A 20,940-nucleotide genomic window follows, 5' to 3' on the forward strand; every position below is an offset into this window, starting at 1 on the left:
CTAAATTCATGCATAAAGCCAAATGAATAAGAGATAATGCAATGAAATTTTCCTATCCTATAGGCAGAAAACAAGAAACAAAAAAAAAAGAAAAAGAAAAAAGAAAGAGGAAAAAAAAAAGCAGGATGGAGAACCAAAAATCAGATCTCAGTTTACTGAGGAAAATGCAGGCCTGAGGCCCAAAGTGAGCCAGGATGTCCGGTTACAGAAGCACTTCCAGCCAAAGCAGGCATGCAAGTGGGAGACAATGCTGTGAGGCATGGACAGCTAACGCCACTACACATTCCTTGAAACAGAAGGATGGATCTCAAATAAAATCTCCAGCTTTTGTGCTAATTATTGCAACCACATAAAGAATGTAAAGAAAGAGGATGATAGCATTTGTATCTGCTTGATGATTTATTTGCCGTCTAGGATGAATGCGTCATTGGTGTATGCCATGCCTATATCCAAACTGTCAAGTGGTTACAGTTGGTCTAATCACAGATCCTGAAGTCTTCCCAACACAATGGAATCTGAGACTCTAATTAAAAAGTCTCATTTTCCCCTCCTCAATGTTGAACAGTATAGCTAGTAGGTCAAATGCTAAAATTAACTCGGATCCAACCAGAATGTTAAAAAAATCAAGTCATGAGAAAGTAAAGGACTAAATTCTTTTTAAGAATAAATGTAAATTAAACCATTTCTGTTGAAAGGTCTAAAAATACAGTATCAAATGCTCATCAATGACATTAGTTAACAATAATTAAGCATGTATAAAACACATCAGTCAATCAATTACCTTTAGAACAAACTTCCAAAATCAAGTGAAAATATCAGCCAAAGGAACCCAAGCTATGCTACACACACCACACAGAACACATTCTCCCTCCCTCTCCCCCCCGCCTCTCTCTCTGGCTCTCGCTCTGGCTCTCTCTCCCAGTGGAGTAAATCATCTAGGACAAGCTCTGCTTACTTACCGGAGAGCGGGTTTGAGGTTGTGAATTCATTGTCTGAGGGGCTTGAGGATATACCAGTGTGGTCGGGCCTGCATTCTGTCCAGAGGGGTATGGGGTCTGTAAATAAATGGGAAGAACAACATTATATGCTGAATAAACAGACATGCTATTCAAGCCATAGTACTAAAAATGTTTATAGTAGTTTTTAGTACTATAAACATTTTTTAAATTACCACTAGGGTTATCATTGGGGCTTGGTTCCAGCACTACAAATCCACTGCTACTGGTGGAAATTTTCCCCATTTTTCCCCATTATTATTTTTTAAATTTTACAGGACAGAGAGAATAGAGAGGGGAGAGGAGACAGGGAGAGAGAAAGAGAGACAACTGCAGACCCACTTCACTGCTTGTCAAGCTTTCCTCAGGTGGGGAGCAAGGGCTCGAACCCAGGTCCTTGTGCACAGTGGTGCTAAGTGTGGTTAATGGAGTGTGTCAACACCTGGCTCCAGTAATGTGAGGGATTATTCTACTTTTAAACTTTTTATTACAAGATCCAGAAATGTTGGAATCAGTGTAGCTTTTTCTGTATAAGTTACTTTGCACTTCCTGGTAAGAAGGCACCTATAACCCAGTATTTGGCTGTAATTATTTAATATGCCAAGTGCAAAAACTATTCAATTTCAATTCATCTATTTCTAAAATGGATACCTGGTGATAAAAATACTCCAAAGACACAACTAACATTTCGCTCTCTAGCCTGCTGTAGTATTGCTCTTCTCTTGACGTAAACCTTGGTCTTTTGCCATGACCCTAAAGAAAAAACACCCCACAATCCAAAATAACTACAGGAAGAAAGGATGAGACGTAGTAGTATCATATATACTAACTTCCTGTGGGCTACCTTTATGTAGTTAAAGCCCAAGGGCTGAATGCTGGCGTCCTGGTTGAGTGCACATGTTACACAAGGACCCAGGTTCAAAACCCCAGTTCCCATTGGCAGGAAGCTTCAGAAGCAGTGAAGCAGGGCTACAGGTGTCTGTTTCTCTCCCACTGTCTCCCTCTTCCTCTTGATTTCTGTTATCAAATAAAGATATTAAAAAGTTTTTAAAAGATCTTTAAAAAAGGAGAAAGACCACTATATAATGTGCTTGTGGTATCTGAAAATATAATTTTTAAATGAAATAATAACATGAGCAATGTACAGAGAATCACAGGGTTTACATTATAAACTCAGTAACTGCCACTACTGCTGTTGGCTTGGGCAAGTTAACTTTGCCACAGGTGTAGAAAAGATTAATACACCATAAAGACAACAACGAGATACCACTTCACTCATGTGAGAATGTCTGGCATCAGAAACGACAGCAATAACAAAAGCTGGAGAGATTGTGGGGGCAAAGGAACCCTCCTGCACTGCTGGTGGGAATGTCAGTTGATTCAACACTATAACCCTTCAATTCCTCTCCTAGGACAGATCCTAAGGAACCAAACATAACCATCCACAAAGATCTGTGTACACCTATGTTCATAGCAGCACAATTTGTAATAGCCAAAACCTGGAAGCAAACTAAGTGTCCAACAACAGATGAGTGGCTGAGAAAACTGTGGACTATATACACAATGGAATACTACTCAGCTATTTAAAATGGTGACTTCACCTTCTTCACCTCATCTTGAATTCAGCTTCAAGGAATCGTGTGAAGTGAGATCAGCCAGAAAGAGAAGGATGGATATGGGATGGTCCCACTCATAGACAGAAGTAGAGAAATAAGAACAGAAGGGGAAACAACGAGTAGAACTCGGACTGGGCTTGGTGTATGGCACCAGAGTAAAGGACTCTGGGAGAGGGGAGCTTTCAGGTCCTGTTGCCTGATAGTGGCCAGAGGACCTAGACTGTGGGTGAGAGTGTTCTGCAGAAAACTTGAGAAATTTTACATATGTACAAACAACTATATCCACTGTAAACCACTAACTCCCCCCATAAAAATAAAAATAAAATAATAATAATACTTGGAACTCAAAAGGCAGTTGCTAATCTTAAATACAGGTTAATTACTATACCACATAACCTTTAGTTATCACTGCCAATATTTAAAATGAGGAAATCAAAGGCAGAAAATGGAAATGCTAGGTGAGGGTATATAGCATAATGGTTATGCAAACAGACTCTCTTGCCTGACACTCCAAAGTCACAGTTCATTCCTTCACAACACCATAAGCCAGAGCTTAGCAGTGCTCTGGTAAAATAAATAAATAAAAAAGAAAACTGAAGTGCCTCACCCAATACAACCAAGTAAATGATACCTCTAGATATTATTCTAACTTGGGAGTCGGGCGGTAGCACAGCAGGTGAAGCAGGTCTGCAGGTGTCTGTCTTTCTCTCCCCCTCTCTGCCTTCCCCTCCTCTCTCCATTTCTCTCTTCCCTATCCAACAATGATGACATCAATAACAACAACAATAATAGCTGCAACAACAATAAAAACAAGGGCAACAAAAGGGAATAAATAAATATTTTAAAATTTTTTTTAAATATTCTAACTTTGCTTTAAAAACTGTTCCCCTTTGGTACTTGTCAACCACTTAGAAAGAGATTAGTTGTGAATTACCAATTTAAAGCAAATGTTCATAAAGATTAAAGACATTCTCAAATAATGAAAAGAAAATTGATATGAATTTTAAATATGATAGAGAGGCTATTTGGGAACTTGTGCAGCCTAATATTTAAATGACAATATTTCATGTCAGGTTGACCACATTAATTTCTACTCATCTGGCCACACACTGATATACAAGTTGGCAAGTCTCCTGCACCTGTCAAGCAGGTGATAATGGGACCAAATATGACACCAAAAATCATTTAGGTTTCTCACTAAAGATTATTTTTGGCACTATTCCAGATACCAAAGTGTGTGTGTCACACTTCAACATCTGGAAGGTTGGAAATTTTCGATTTCAACTTGAAAAAAGAATGGAGAACTGAGTTCATATCAACTTGGCTGCACTCAGAAATGAAGTTATATGATAGTATTTGGATAAAATTGTAAAAATAGACTATCAATTTCATCCTTTACCAAATTAAAGGAAGCCAAATGTCATGTCACCAGTGGTGAGAAACTTGCAGTTTGTGTCCTACTGGAACATCTGACTGTGAAGATAACTAAATGCAACCCTGAGGTGAGCCACTCATGAGAACACAGAGAAGTGTCACCTATTCTTAGACTTCAGAAAGTTAGGGGAGCACTTTGCCTTCTCACAGGCAGTCTCTTCTGCTCCTGTCTCTACCCCAGCTGTCTTCACCCTCCATCTGCAAAACAACAACAGTCTGGTTGGCGTCACGACGGCAAGGTCTGTGCACAACCGGCATAGCTGCCGCCTCCTGACTCAGAACTGGCCTCATCTCCTGTAGCAGAGCTCAGCACATGTGCCTCCAGGTTTTCAGCTGTAGGCAACGTCGACACTAAGAATGACCGATATACTATCCTGTCAGGATAAGGACAGTGATGGGACCCCACATGGTCAGTGAGCTTACTTTCAGATGGTGTCGAATCTGATCCTGCTTAATTAAAAGAAAGACTTAGAAGGTCTGACTTTAACCATTCCAGATCAATTCCTGTTAACTAAAGAAAAAGATACTAAATTAAAAATTCAAATCAATATAATAGGGCAATGCTGAAAAAAATTTACAAATCGCATGTGGTGCAAAGCGCAAGGATCGGCAGAAGGATCCCAGTTTGAGCCCCCGGCTCCCCACCTGTAGGGGAGTCGCTTCACAGGCGGTGAAGCAGGTCTGCAGGTGTCTGTCTTTCTCTCCCCCTCTCTGTCTTCCATTTCTCTCTGTCCTATCCAACAACAATGACATCAATAACAACAACAATAATAACTACAACAACAGGAGAAAAAAAAAAGGGCAACATAGGGAAAATAAAAAGTTTTTAAAAATTTCCAAATCAAAGCAAAAATCCCAATGTTTGCTCAGTATCTTTGAAATACAAAATGAAACAAAGTAAGGTATGTTCATGTAACTCTATAAAACATGAATCATTCTGTCAACAAAAACACAAAGCAAAACCCAATTTCCCAACATTACAGATCAAGCATTTTAAATAACATGATTTTACAGACTATGACACTGACCAGAATTCCCACATAACCATCCGTGTAAACAGAGAGCTTGGATATATTTCTTTGTAATGATCTGGTTTCCCTTTCTTTCTCTGTTACTTAACTTTATTTGTGCCAGAGCTTCACACCTATGTGATCCAAAGCTCCTGGCAGACATTTTTCATTCAACTTCAGACAGAAACAGAAGGGAGAGATGAAAACAGAGGAGCAGCACCATGGGACTGCCACATTCAAAAAATCTCCACCACGGCCCTGTGTGATGGTCCCAGTGGCGCCCGAGCTCAGCTGAACCAAGGTCCTTGAGCATGGTTAAGGGCACATTCTACCAGGGAAGCTCTCTCCTACTCCCTCCCTCCCTCTTCTGAAATATTCTCAGACAAATTCATCTAAGGATCATGTCATACTGCAGAGAGAGAGAGAACACTCAAATGCTAAACAGAAAAAGCTGCAGTGGCTCACTGCTTCCCCAAACAAATGAAGTGCTTTCTAAGTGTGCTAAGGATTGCGAACGTTCGCTTTGTGAGGACCAATCACTAAGAAGTGTGCACAGGGCGCCTGGGCAGTGGTGCAGCCACTTGAGTGCAGAGGTTCCCAAAGCACAAGGATCAAGGACAGAGGCCTCCAGAGCTGCAGGGGGAGCTTCACAAACTGCAGCAGGCAGACAGCTGTCTCTCTTTCTGTGTCCCCTCCTCTCTCAACTTCCCTCTGTCCTATCAAATAAAATGGAAAAGAAAAAATTAAAATAAAAAAGAGAAAACAGCCATCAGAAGTGGTGGATTTAAAATGTAGGCTCCAAGCCTCAGCAGTAACCTGACAGCTATACAACAAACAAAACAAAGGGAGCTGAATGGGGTGCACCCAGTTAAGCACACAATACTACATGCAAGGACCCAGGTTGAAGCCCCCACATCCCACATGCTGTGGGGACACTTCACGAGCAGTGAAGCAGGTCTTCAAGGGTTTATCTCTCTCCCTCTCTGTCTCCCCCTCATCTCTCAATTTCATTATGTCTTATAGATTAAAAATAGGGGGGGAAGGAAAAAATGGCCTCCAGGAGTAGTCAATTCATAGTGCCAGCGATATAACACTGGTGGTAATAAGAACGAACACATAAATAGTGTATACAGGATAAGAATGACCATTTCATTATAAAAAATAAGGTGCCAGAAGACAGCTCATCCTGGCAGGTGGGCAGTGGCATCTGTTATGTGCACACAGTGTTATGTGTGTTCAAGACCCGACCATTCCATAGAAGGTCATGCAAAAGGGAAGCTTCACGAGTGACAGAACGGTGCGAATTCACCTGTTCTCTCTCACCCTTTTAAGTGAAGTGGCTGGAAGTGGTATCAAAATCCTCAATAAGAAACCTAGTGGCAAAATGATTTTCAATTGATTCTTTTACAGGGGGGTGGGGGGAATGAGAAGACAACTTAGTCACTTTCCATGCCAGGTCTGCCATCAAAACCTGGGCCTTTCCTGGGATTCCCACAGACATGATGGCCTAAACCTCTAAGAGATCCCTCGCCACTGCCACTGACATCTCCATCAGGAATAACATCATAAACCTTCTTGTAGGCCTCTCTCCAGGAACTTGCCCTCAATGTAGAGCAGCAATGGTAAAGACTGTTCCATTCTCCGAAGGGAGGTTGGACAACATCATCTACCTACTACCTGAGGAAGATGGGACCTGAAGTTAGTGCAGCCTGGAATGTCCCAGCCATGACCACAGGATGTGAGCTCAGACCTGCAGGGATGCAGAGGTCACACAGGCTCCTGTGCTGATTATGGGCCCCAGATCAAATCAAGGGGGTTTACAGTCAACACTATTTATATACTTTCCCATATTTGGGAGCTACTCTCTTCCCTGATCCAGCTTTTTGGTCCTTTTTCCAACTATGACATCATCTCCCCAGACAATACCTCGGGTCCACCTGCATGTTAAGATGTCAGGCACAGGCAAAAACTAGTAAAGTCATAGCCCCTTGGAATAGACCTAAAATAGATCTACTAGCTTTTTCCAAAATGGAGACCCCAAATCCTCATTTGCAATATTCTTTTTTTTTTTTTTTTGCCTCCAGGGCTGTCACTGGGGCTCGGTGCCTGCACTATGAATCCACTGCTCCTGGAGGCTATTTTTTCCCTTTTGTTGCCCTTGTTGTTTACCATTGTTGTTGTTATTATTATTGTTACTGCCGTCCGTCATTGTTGGATAGGACAGAGAGAAAGAAGTCAAGAAAGTAGGTGAAAACAAAAAGGGGGAGAAAGACACTTGCAGACCTGCTTCACCGCTTGTGAAATGACACCCCCCCCCCCCCCCGCCGCAGGTAGGGAGCCAGGGGCTCGAACTGGGATACTAACTGCAGTCCTTGAGCTTTGCGCCGTGTGTGCTAACCTGTTGCGCTAACCCCCAGCACCCTATCCGCACTGTCCAGCCTTTAGGCTCATGACTGGTCAGCAGTTTGCTCTGCCTTATAGCGTCACTCTTTTTCAGCCACCAGGTTCCAGATGCCAGCAGGATGCCGACCAGACTTCCCTGGACAGACGACCCCATCAATGTGTCCCGGAGCCCCGCTTCCCCAGAGCCCTGCCCCACTAGGGAAAGAGAGGGACAGACTGGGAGTATGGATCCAGCTGCCAAGGCCCATGTTCAGTGGGGAAGCAATTACAGAAGCCAGACCTTCCACCTTCTGCTCCCCATGACCCTGGGTCCATCCTCCCAGAGGGACAGAGAATAGGGCAGCTATCGGGTGAGGGGATGGGATACGGAGATCTGGTGGTAGGAACTGTGTGGAACTGTACCCCTCTTTTTCTACAGTTTTGTAAATATTTCAATTTTATAAATAAAAGTTAAAAAAAAAACCCTGAAACTTGTTAACATTTCTAACCAACTATAAAAAAAAAAAGCCCCTGGGCCTTGGTACATGCAAGAAATGAGCACTGTTGAGTCATCTCTCAGGTCCTGCTACACTAAACACACTGAAAGACTGAAGCCATGGAACACACCTTGAATACAAAACATATAAATCAAGAAAACCAGAGTGATGCTACTATTGTCAGAACCAGATATGAACATAAAACTCAGTAAATATGCAGTGCTGACAGTTCCACCTCAAACAGCACTTTCTAAATACCCCGCACAGCAAGAAAGCTTCTGTGGAAAACACTAGCACACACACACCGCTGAGGGCCCTGTAGCACTCAAGATTCTATTTATCCAGAAGAACAGCTAAAATCTAAGTGTGCAGAATTATTTTCTAGATAATTCATTATTATTCCTTTGTTCTCTAACCTTCTGTTTAAATGCCAAAGCTCTCATCTTTACTTTGGAAGTATTATTCACCAACTATATTTTCAATTACCTCTGAGGGAAAGTCTGATATTTCTATTCTGTGATGCAAAATTAGATAAGTAAACAAAAATCCCCAGCAAGTTCTCTTTATGTCCCCACTAAGCTGGTTAGATACACACTGTGTAATGTGATTCCCCAGTACTACTGTGCTGAGCACAGACAGCAAGCACACTCCACCACAGGACAGGAGCCTCAAAAGCCGCTGAGTCATCTACCAAGACTTCACTTCCTGCTCCCTGTCACTTAGTGGAAACTCCGTCTCACCACATCACATGGCTGGTCTCTCCTGTCCACTAATAAGGTTCCCTGAAACCTGTCCTCTGTGACAGCAACCAGCATATGACAAAGCTTGTTTACATATCACGTGGTTCTACTCCCACCCCAACAAACCTGCCACTGTTCCTGACAACACAGAAACAAAGGCAAGCAAGAACAGGGTGACTCATCAGTCTGGGAAACCTGACCTCAATTAGTTTGGAAAAACACATTTGCCAGCTGCACTGGAGGTGAAGGCAGTTATCACCCATTGTCCACAGAAGTTTCACTTTCTCTGGCCATGGTCCGCACAGCCTCAGGGCTTCCTCCTGAAGCCTCATGGGGCCTGTCCCAATAATAATAATAATGATAATAATAATGATAATATTAAAGTATATGAACGGAAGCCGAAGACTGTGTACCGAATGCCGAACAGGTCGTGACCCCCCTACAGATGTGGGGAGGGCAGCTGCTGCTCCAACGTGTGAGAACATAGGACTAAGCACAGCTCAGTAGCCAGCAGGGGCCTGTCCCAAGCTTGACTCCTGAGAATGGGAACTCCAGAACTCAGTGACAAATGGTGGCAGGTAGGCCAGAGCTCTTGAGGACCATGTACATGTGTGACATAAGGGTCCTCCATAACAACTACAATACACATGTAACTGAAGTTTGCCTTCTCTTGCAGAAGTTTTAGTATGTCTGTCACAGAAAGCACATCTTTCTGAAAAGTATTTAAGGAGCCTGGTTGAAAAAGGCACATGACATGTTATGGTGTACAAGGACTCTGGTCACCTCACCTGCAGGGGGAAAGCTCCACAAGTGGTGAAGCAGGTCTGCAGGTGTCTCTCTTTCTTTTTGCCTCTTTATCTTCCCCTTTCCTCTCAATTTCTGGCTGTCTCTATCCAATAAATAAAGATAATTTTTTTTTAAAAAGTAAGTACTTAAAAACAGCATTTTCCTAACTTCAATACACATTTAGTATAAAAACTGTCGTAACTACTGTATTTAAAAATATATTTAGTGATATATTGCATGAAAGTAGAAAACTGGGGTGGAGAGGAGGGTTCAGACCCTGGAGCATGATGGTGAAGGAGGACCTAGTGGAGGTTAAATTGTTATATGGAAAACTCAGAAATGTTACACATGTACAAATTATTGGATTTTACTGTTGACTGAAAATCATTAATCCTCCAATAAAGAAATTAATATATATACATTTCCCCCACTATAAGCTGGGATCAATCTGCCAATGCCCATGTCCAGCGAAGAAGTAATTATATAAGCCAGACCCTCCACTTTCTGCACCCCAAAAAGAATTTTGGAGTGGAGGTCAATAGCATAATGGTTATGCAGAGACTCATGTCTGAGGCTCCAAAGTCCCAGGTTCAATCCCCTGTACCACCATATGCCAGAGCTGAGCAGGGCTCTGGTTAAAAAAAAAAAAAAAAAAAAAGAAGGGGGAGTTGGGCGGTAGCGCAGCGGGTTAAGCGCAGGTGGCGCAAAGCGCAAGGACCAGCAATAAGGATCCCAGTTCGAGCCCCCGGCTCCCCACCTGAAGGGGAGTCGCTTCACAAGCGATGAAGCAGGTCTGCAGGTGTCTGTCTTTCTCTTTCCCTCTCTGTCTTCTCTTCTTCTCTCCATTTTTCTCTGTCCTATCCAACAACGACTACAACAATAAAATAATAAGGGCAACAAAAGGGAATAAATAAATAAATATAAAAAATATTTTTAAAAAAACAGAAGGGGAGTCGGGCTGAAGCGCAGTGGGTTAAGTGCAGGTGGCACAAAGTGCAGGGACCGGCATAAGGATCGGATCCCGGTTCGAGCCCCCGGTTCCTCACCTGCGGGGGAGTCGCTTCACAGGCGGTGAAGCAGGTCTGCAGGTGTCTGTCTTTCTCTCCCCCTCTCTGTCTTCCCCTCCTGTCTCCATTTCTCTCTGTCCTATCCAACAATGACAACAATAATAACTACAACAATAAAACAAGGGCAACTAAAGGTAATAAATAAATATTTTTTTAAAAGATTCCTTATTTTAAAAAGGAGGAGGAGGAAATTTGGTCAATACTCCCAGACGGGTGCACGTTAAAGGAGAATGACCAAAGGGTTATGAACTCTAATTCCATCAGGACCCAGAGGGAGAAGGGGAGGAGAAGAGGGGCACTCAGAAGTACTGGGTGTAACTTAGAAAGAAAGAGAAGGGAGGATCGTGGGAAAAATGAGCAAATATATATATATATGAATATAGACAGATAATTACAGAAATAATAGTCAACCCATAACTCTGACCTTGGCAGAACTACTGCAGTTTCCAATGGAGGAAACTGAACACAATGGGGACACAGAACTCTGGTGGAGGAGGAGAGTGGAATTATACACTGTTATCTTATAGTTTTGCAAATCAATATTAAATCACTAATAAAATATTTTAAAATACACATTTCATTTAATACTATAAAAGACTCAAAATTCACTAGTAGTTTTCCTGTATTATAGACAGAAAAGCAAGACCATGTCTATGTAGGTTGCTCAATAGGTGAGGACAGAGGGAGGGTGAAACCAGGAGATGGTTTAAAGAGGAGAAAGTGAATGCCAGACACCTGGTTAAGTGCCCACATTACCATGACCCAAGACCCGGGTTCGAGCTCCCACTCCCCACCGCAGGGAAAGCTACACAAGCCTTAAGCATATCTTTAGGCATCTCTTTTTTCTGTCTCCCTCTGCCCTCTCAATTTCTCTCTCTCCTATCAAATAAAATAGAAAGAAAGAAAGGGAGGTGGGGAGGAATGCCAGCAGCTCTCCTGTCCGATAGCAGAACTAATGTGTGAAGTATGAGGTTGTCAGTGAAAGTCCTGACATACATCCTGACTTTTTTGACAACCTCATACTAAATCATGAACCACATGGAAAGCCTCAGAGAACAGGGAATTGGTCAGGAAGCACAGTGATGATAGCAATAATAGGCTGTAACACAAGGGGCACAAAGTGAGGCACTAGCGCGGTGAAGGGTCAAGATGTGCCAGGCGGCTGGCTGCTGCTTCTCACCCCAAGCTCCCGCCTTACCACCCAGCCCATGAGATGCCCACAGTGGAGGCAGGCATCATGAGCACTGCAGCACAGCTCCAATATCTCTTCTCTTTCTGCCTCTCTCTCTCCCCACTCCCTCCCTTCTACCTGAAAGGAAAATAAAATGACCATGTAGAGCACTATAACTCTGCAAGCACAGAACCCCAGTGACAAAAACTTAGTGGCAAGAAAACAAAAGGCGGGGAGACAACTACTACTACCTATCTTAAGGAATTTCTACAAATGTAAGAAATGAATGTCCTAAGGAGTCAGAGGAAGGGTGGGAAAGTGACGGAAGACAACTTTCCAAGGGTCTAGCAACACCTACTAACAAGCCAGTATACGGAGTCAGACACTACTACATCATAAAGGAAAAGAATATAGGAGATCAATAAGCAATAAGAGACATTTCTTGCTTTTAGGATCACAATGATGCTGGGGTTAAAGACCTTGTCACAAAAACACTGGAGAATTCAATCTTCTAACATAAATACAAGGCTTGAAATCAGAATTCCAAGTTAGTGAGAAAAGCAGCTATTCTGCAGACATCTGTGAGTGGGCCTCCTTCCCATGTATTGTCTTTGCTTCTCAGTTAATAAATATAGTGAAATGACTGATACAGAGTTTCACAGCTAAACCTCATAGTCTGTCCAGACAATAACAAGGGCACGTGTGGGGAGACAGCAAGATGGCGCTGAGACCCCAAGCTTCCAGGCTCAGTCCTTAGCACTGCCACAAGCCAGTGCTCTCTCATTAAAATTAACAAAATATTTCTTAAAAACCATCACAGTCATTATCACTGTTATAAGTGGTTGCAGTGTGATAGTTGAATCATTCTCCATAATAGCATTGCATGCACTGTGAGATCAAAAAGCTCATTTTATACAAGAAGTAAATCAGAAATAAGGAAAGCAGCCTGTGAGGCGGTAAAGTGAATAAAGTGGCTGAGTTCCATCTCCAGCACTGCATCTGCCCAAGCCCCCACCCCCTTGGTAAAAATATTTTAGTAACATCAGGGGATAATTCTGCATAATGATATGAAAACCTACACATGAAAAACTGATCTTCAGTCACAATAAACACAGTTATGAAATGATACAGAAGAATATGCAGAAGTCCCAGAGACAAATTCAAATATAATAATACCACAAAGGGGGGGGGGGGGAGAAATCACTCCCTGTAATTCCAAACATGGCAAAGTTAGGCATGGTCTGGGAGGTCTAGCCCCAGGCAGAATTAGAATGCACACCTGTCAAGAGCAAGGACTTGGTTCAATTCCCAGGTCCCAGGGAGGTGGAGCAGTGATTCAGTTGTACTTCCTTCTGCCTCTTACCCTCTCACCCCTCTCTAGCCCTATATTCAAAGGAGTATTTTAACCAATAATCATCTCCCACAAACACTGCTCTTACTTACTTGTGGCTTTCAGACTTTTGAAAATGAAAGTTGTACACAATTCACCCATTCATTAAGTCACAATACGTGTTCTATTACGCATTAGAACCATCCAATTACTCTTCCTCTTCTTGCTTCAAAAAAAGACAATGAGCAACACCCAGCATTAATTCAAGTGCACTTAACTATCAACAAGCTGAACTTGTCCCAATATTTACCATGAAATCATTTCGGAGTGAAGAACATTTCACATCCTAGTCTCTAAACTGAAACACTTAGCACAAAAAGTGAGGATCCTGAATTTACTCCTCAGACCTCTTGCACTTCACCACTTCCATGCCACTTCATAATTCCTCTAAAGACACAGAGAAGGGTGGAGGAGATAGAATAGTGGTTATGGAAACTGACTCTCCTGCCTGAGGCTCCCAAGTCCCAGGTCCCAGGTTCAATCCCCCATACCACCATAAGCTAGAGCTGAGCAGTACTCTGGCAAAAAAAAAACCAAAAAACCAAAAAAACAGCCTGAGAATTATTATGATTGTACAAACTATTGCATTTACTGTCAACTGTAAAACACTAGTCCTGCAATAAAGAAATTCAAATTAAAAATAAAACACAGAGAGGCCGCAGCATCCATGGCTCTGGTGCCACATGGAAACCACATATCATAACGTGGAGACAGCTAGTGTCCTAAAGGTGGTGGTGGGAGTTGGGCGGTAGCGCAGTGGCTTAAGCGCAGGTGGCACAAAGCGCAATGACCGGCATAAGGATCCCAGTTTGAGCCCTCGGCTCCCCACCTGCAGGGGAGTTGCTTTACAAGCGGTGAAGCAGGTCTGCAGGTGTCTGTCTTTCTCTCCCCTTCTCTGTCTTCCCCTCCTCTCTCCATTTCTCTCTGTCCTAACAATGACAACAATAGTAACTACTACAACAAAAAGAAACAAGGACAACAAAAGGGAATAAGTAAATAAATAAGTATTAAAAAAAAAGGTGGCGGTGTGTGGTAGCTGATCACTGCCACAGCCCTCACTGTAAACAGAGGTCACATTCTGGAAACAGGTCATGAACAACAAATGAGATTTCCTGCTGAGAAAAGGTGATAAAATCTCTGTTCATTACTATACTGGGCAGGTTTTTAAAAATCTAAATTAGTGCTATAATATCCTGAGAAAAGGCTCTTCTAATTTACATATTCGATTTAAAATGCTTCACTACAGGACAGCATGTAAGGCTTCCTCAGAACAAAGCTTCTGGATGTAACGTTGGCTGTATTAGCTAAGCATACTCCTGTGAAATAAACGTTTGCTGACTGCACACACAGGCTAGCAGTCCAAGTCTGTTCAGCAAAACAAACAAGTTCAGTCACACTGGAACATGTCACTGAGAGCTGTCTTCATCCATTTCAACTTAGGGAGCTCCTTCTGGGTGAGCGCTGCACTCATTACAGGAAGGAGGGAAAGGCTGGCGGACTCACAGGAGATGAAAGCCACTGTGCTCCAGCTTGAAACTCAATTCGTTTCGCTCGATTGAAACCAAATGCACTTAAGGTAAGGTGCTCTTACTCTGCCCATATCAAGAGGATTGAGCAGACAATACTCTCCAGTCTTATTATCAATGCTGTAAAAACTAAGTACAAACTAGAAGGTAAAAAAATAATTCCTGAAAACACTGTTAAGTCTACTGTAAACAGCAGATATAAATGGCTTCTCAATCTAGATAAAAATGTTGTCCAAGCATCAAAGTCACTTTCCTGAATTAAGAAATGACCCGAATCATAGGTTTCTATGAGACCTACTCCTACCAAAGAGATCTCACGTAGCAGTGGACAGTGCCTGTGTCACAGACCTGAAATCAGAACTGGCTGCACAATAGAATTATTAAGCAAATAGATGGGAAATTCTGGAGATTGGAACCTGGGCACCAGAAAATTCTACGGCAGCCGATCCTGAGAAGCACTGCTATCTTCCTCATTTCCCAGTAGTCACATGATGTGGAGAGTCACACAAACCACAAAGAGCACCCTGTACTTAGCCCAACACCTCTGTTTCCCTGTTTATTTATAGAAAGAGACAGGAAAGGCAGATAGAGAGAGTGAAAGAGACCACATGGGGAGTTGGGTGATAGTACAGCGGGTTAAGCATAGGTGGCACAAAGCACAAGGAATGGCTTAAGGACCCTCGGCTCCCTACCTGCAGGCGGTGAAACAGGTCTGCAGGTGTCTGTCTTTCTCTCCCCCTCTGTCTTTCCCTCCTCTCTCCATTTCTTTCTGTCCTATCCAACAACGACGACATCAAGAACAACAACTACAACAATAAAAAAACAACAAAAGGGAATAAAAAAAAAACTCTAAAAAATTTTAAAGAGAGAGAGACCACACAGCATGGAAGCTTCCATCAACATGGTATGGGTCTAGTGCACACACACAAGGCAAAAGCGCACACTATTCAAGTGAACTGCTTTGCTGGGCCCTCAGTTCAACATGTGCCATGCAGTTGGAGACAAGTGAAGGCCCACCTGGTAGAGTACAGTTACAATGCACAAGGGCTCAGGTTCAAGTCCCTGCCCCTATCTATAGGGGAAAGCTTCAGGAGTGGTAAAGCAGTGCTGCAGGTATTTCTCTTCCTCTTGCTCTCTCTCTCCCCCCCTCCCCCCATCACTATCAAATAAGCAAAACATAAATAAAATGATGAAGTGCAGTTTAAGTGCAGTGTTAGCCACTTACTGTATAATGGCAAACTTATAGAATTATTTTCACAATAAGCCAAGATCTGTTCTCATGATAGTAGCTATACATGCTTTCAAACTTACTGTCTCCCCAGAAAACACAATAACCCCACTCCTTCTCCAATGCCAAGAATAGTTTTCCCCAAGTCTCTTAAGATAGAAACATGTGTCTGCCTATAAGGAGACTGGCCTACAGCCTAATGCCCTGACAGCAAATGTTTTCGGTAACTTGGGACCTTTATTTCCAGTCACTGTGGCCTTCTGATAACATCTACTGTCCTTTCTACTGGGAGAACAGAGCATTTCTACTGCCTCCCTTTCTCCATTCTCCACAGGCGTCATCTAATCTCTGTCCTTGTGGTTTGTGTGTGGCACCAGGGGGCCCAAGCAAAAAGAACAACAAAAGGAGCTCCAGAAGCTTTTTGCTTCTTGCTGGGGCTCAGTTCCTGCACCACGAATCCACTGCTCCAGGAGACTATTTTTGTTTCCCTTTTTGTTGCCCTGGTTTTATTGCTGTTGTGGTTATTATTGTTGTTGTTTTTTATGTCGTCATCATTGTTGTTGGATAGGACAGAGAGAAATGGAGGATAAGAAGACAGAGAGGGGGAGAGAAAGACAGACACCTGCAGACCTGCTTCACCGCCTGTGAAGCGACTCCCCTGCAGCTGGGGAGCTGGGGGCTCAAACCGGGATCCTTACGCCGGTCCCTGCACTTTGAGTCACATGCGCTTAACCCGCTGCACTACTGCCTGACCCCCTGCTTCTTCATATTTAAGCAGTGGTTTTGCATGGTAAAGTATGTATGGCTGGCAGTTGTTGTCTTTTTGAAAGTCTGAATCTACTGCTTCAGTCTCTGCAGGTCACAGTTCCTGTGAAAGTCTGAAGCAAGTCTGACCAGACTGCTTCATAAGTGATATTCTTCTTTTCCCTGTCAAAACATTGCAAAACATTGTCTTTGTCCTTGACTTTTGCTAATTATACAGTGATGACCACTTGCAACTTTTAACCCCTTATCAGCACCAGACTAGCTTGAGCTCACTGCTATAACCATGAAACCCCAGTCACTGCAAATGCCCACTGAAGCACAGACCCCAGCCCAGGATTTGATATAATCTCACACTGATATATATATATTAAGAAGACAGAGGTGATTACCCATACTGATGGGTCAAGAAAAAAACCTGGGGGTGGGGGTAAGGGATCTAATTCAGCAGTGCTAAAATAAAAGCAACAGTCCTAAGGATGTTCACTGAAACAAAATTTCATGAAAAAAACTTCAACAATATTAGAGGAAAGTTCTAACAGAACTCGTGCTGGACTTAGAGACACAATAGAGAGGAACACAAGCAAAAATCAGACAATGGTTAAAGTGGTCTGAGGATAGGCTAGAAGAAACCAATAAGAAAAAAGAATACAAATGGAGATAACATAAAAGAACTATGAGACACCAAGGAACTAGTCCTGTGTCATAGGGCTATCAGAAAGAGAAAACAAAGGGGTGACCTTCTTATTTGAACAGCCAAAATTTCTTGCAAGGAGAGAAGGGGGAAGACAGACACTTTGACCCAAGAAGCTCAAAGTTCCAAAAGGAAATAAACCCAAACAGATGCACATGGATACCCATTTTAACAAAAAAGGCAAAGAGAGAACCCTAAGCACTTCCAGGCAAAAGCAAACAGTGACTAAGATGTGATTTCTCAACTAAAATGCTGAAGGCAAGGAAGGACAAATAGATTTAAAGGATGGAGATAAAATAGATTTAAAGGATGATAAAAATAGATAAAATAGATTTAAAGGATGATAAAATAGATTTAAAGGATGGAGCACCAGCAGCTACGTTTCTCTCCTCTCCCAGGTCAACTAGGAATACCAAAGGAGACCACCTGGGAATGCAACAGGACAGGACTAGAACGACTTCAAGAACCCACCAAACCACCGGTGAGTGCAAACACGTGTGGCTCATGGAAAGAAAGGAGCCTAGGGAGAGATGAAGTGCTGGTAACAGTCCAGCAGTTTACCAGTTGAGACACCACCTCCAGTCTGTTTCCCCAACAAAAAGATGGCTGAAGGGAGGAAAGGACTCCCCTAAGACTGATCAGACGTAATCATGAGTCTCCATTGCTACTGCCCTCAGATTCTGGAGCAGCAGAGGTGGGGAGGGGAAGAGGCCCTGTGCTGACACCAGGAGACAGAGAACTCACCAGGGAACTCAGGAGAAGATCTATACCTCTGAGGCCTAGTGGTGGGGCTGTAAGAGTCTCTACACATAACCACTGTATTTTCCTGCCACACACTGCTTTATCTCTTGGTCAGGAGTGAGGGATTAAGCTAAGAAGTCTACTTATAGTTTAAAAGCCCTCAGGCTTCCATAGCCTACAGGGAAGAAAAAGAACAAAAGAGGCTTTTAAGCCACTGAGCTCCAACTCAGGGATTAAAATACTATTGAAACAATTGTCAATTCCCACTACTGTGAGACCTTTAATTACCTTACTTAGACACCAGTCAATCCAGGCAAGCGTGATCAGTAATTTGAAAAGTACTGAGTGAGGGACCTCATAACATACTATATAAAATGGTTAAACCAACAAGAATATTGGAGAAATGAACCAGGACAAGAGTCCAGCTAAAAGACCCCCAAAGACTGAAGCACAAAATAATGAGGGCATCATCCAAACACTAGTTAAGGAAATAATCACAAGAGTGAGTAAAGAGTTTGAAAGAATTGTCATCAGAAATGCAGAAACAACAAATGAGACTCTGGAAGAAAAGACTAATTATCTCAAGGTTATTAGAAAGCTGAAAGCTGAAATAGCTGAGCTAAGAACACAACTAGCTGAACAAGCTAAAACAGTGTTAGAACAGGGTAACAAAATAGATGAACTCCAGAAAACAGTAGAGGGGAGAGAGACTAGAATAAATGAGGCTGAAGACAGAATTAGCAAGATCTGAGGATGAATTAGAGACAACTAAAAAAGAAGTAAGAGATCTCAAAAGAGATTGAGACACTAAAAACAATAACAGAGACCTATGAGATGACTTCAAAAGAAACAATATATGTATTATTGGCTTACCAGAGGAAGAAAGAGAGGGAAGGGAAGAAAGCATTCTTCAGGACATTATAGGTGAGAACTTCTCTAGAGTCTAGACAACATCAAAGACATAAAGGTTCAAGAAGCCCAGAGGGTATCAAACAGAAGTAACCCAGACTGAAAGACACCAAGACACATCATATTTAGAATGGAAAGGAATAAGGATAAAGAAAGGATCCCGAAGGCTACAAGAGAAAAACAAAGAGTCACCTACAGAGGAAAACCCATAAGATTAGCAGCAGACTTCTCTACACAAACTCTACAGGCCAGAAGAGAATGACAAGATATCTATCGAGTGCTCAGTGAGAAAGGCTTTCAACCAAGACTACTGTATCCTGCTAGACTGTCATTCAGACTAGATGGAGGCATCAAAACCATCTCATACAAGCAGGAGTTAAAGGAATTGACTATCACCAAGCCTGCCATGAAAGAAATTCTGAAAGTTCTCATATAAACAATCAGATATCCATAAACATGCCATATATCAGAACACTCTAAAAATCTATAAGAATAGATTTTTATCTTTGATATCCATAAATGTCAATGGCCTGAATTCAATCATTAAAAGGCACAGAGAAGGAAGATGGACCAGAAAAAACAACCAAATAATATGCTGTCTACAGGAAACCAACCTAACTCAACAAGACAAACACAGATGCAAAGTGAAAGGATGGAAAACTATTATACCAGCCAATGCCCTACAAAAAAGGGCAGGAATAGCTGTTATCATATCTGACACAATAGACTTTAAAATAGATAAAATTAAAAAAGATAGGGATGGACATTACTTAGTGTTCAGAGGATGAGTCAATCAAGAGGACTCAATGATTATCAACATCTATGCACCCAATGAGAAGCCACCTAAATACATCAAACATCTACTGAACGAGCTACAGCAATGTATTAACAGCAGCACAGTCATAGTAGGGGACTTCAACACCCCACTCTCTCAACTTGACAGACCATCCAGGCAGAAAATCAATAAAGACATGAGGGAGCTAAATGAGGAGAGAGATAAACTAGAACTACTGGACATTTTCAGAGTCATTCATCCCAAGAAACTGGAATACACATTTTATTCAAGTCCACATGGGTCATTCTCAAGGAGAGACCATATGTTAGGCCACAAAGACAGCATCAGCAAATTCAAGAGCACTGAAATCAATCCCAAGCATCTTCTCAGACCACACTGGAATTAAACTAACACTTAACTATCAACAAAAGATTAGTTAAGAGTCCCAAAATGTGGAAGCTCAACAATACACTATTTAACAACTACTAGGTCAAAGAGGAAATCAAGGAAGAAATCAAAATGTTTCGAGAGTTCAATGAAAACAAAGACACAAGCTATCAAAATATCTGGGATACAGCTAAGGCAGTACTGAAAGGGAAGTTCATAGCCATACAAACACACACTAGGAAACAAGAAAATGCACAAATAAACAGCCTGATTGCACATTTTAAAGACCTAGAAGAAGAAGAAGAACAAAGGAACCCTAAAGCAACCAGAAGGACAGAAATAACTAAAGTTAGGGCAGAAATCAATAACACTGAAAATAAGAAAACCATACAAAAGATCAACAAAGGTAAATGTTGGTTCTTCAAAAGAGTGAATAAAGTCGACAAACCTTTAGCCAGACTCACAAAACAAAAAAGGGAGAATACCCAAATAAATCAGATCATAAATGAAATTCAGCATATCATGTGAGGCTTCTATGAACAATTATATGCCACCAAGCTAGAGAACCTGGAAGAAAAGTACGATTTCCTAGATACCTACCAACTTCCAAAACTACATAAAGCGGAAGTCAATAACATGAACAGGCCCATCACAGCTAATGAAATGGAAATAGTTATCAAAAACCTTCCCAAGAATAAAAGTCCTAAAACAGATGGTTTTACAAATGAATTCTACTAAACCTTCCAAGAAGAACTAATACCTCTATTTTTAAAAGTCTTCCAGAAGATTGAAGACACTGGAATACTCCCTTCCAGCTTCTATGAAGCAAT

The 20,940-nt window shown here is 42.0% G+C and overlaps 1 protein-coding gene across 29 annotated transcripts in view; it reads right to left on the reverse strand.

The window, feature by feature from the left end:
- The window catches only part of EIF4G3 (eukaryotic translation initiation factor 4 gamma 3), a 261,317-nt gene that overhangs the window by 178,200 nt on the left and 62,177 nt on the right, over positions 1-20,940 (reverse strand). For 28 of the 29 annotated variants that reach the window (XR_009552322.1, XR_009552324.1, XR_009552325.1 and 25 more), the window contains one exon: positions 960-1,055. Coding sequence is in view for 25 of the 29 variants with exons in the window: in XM_060200850.1 (XP_060056833.1) it covers positions 960-1,055 (96 nt within the window). In the remaining 4 variants the exon portion in view is untranslated. Of the gene's footprint in view, positions 1-959; positions 1,056-9,087; positions 9,175-20,940 lie in introns of those variants that run through there. The other variant, XM_060200845.1, reaches the window with a different exon arrangement.

This window comes from Erinaceus europaeus, chromosome 11, assembly GCF_950295315.1.
Source record: "Erinaceus europaeus chromosome 11, mEriEur2.1, whole genome shotgun sequence".
NCBI classification, from domain to species: Eukaryota; Metazoa; Chordata; class Mammalia; order Eulipotyphla; family Erinaceidae; genus Erinaceus; species Erinaceus europaeus.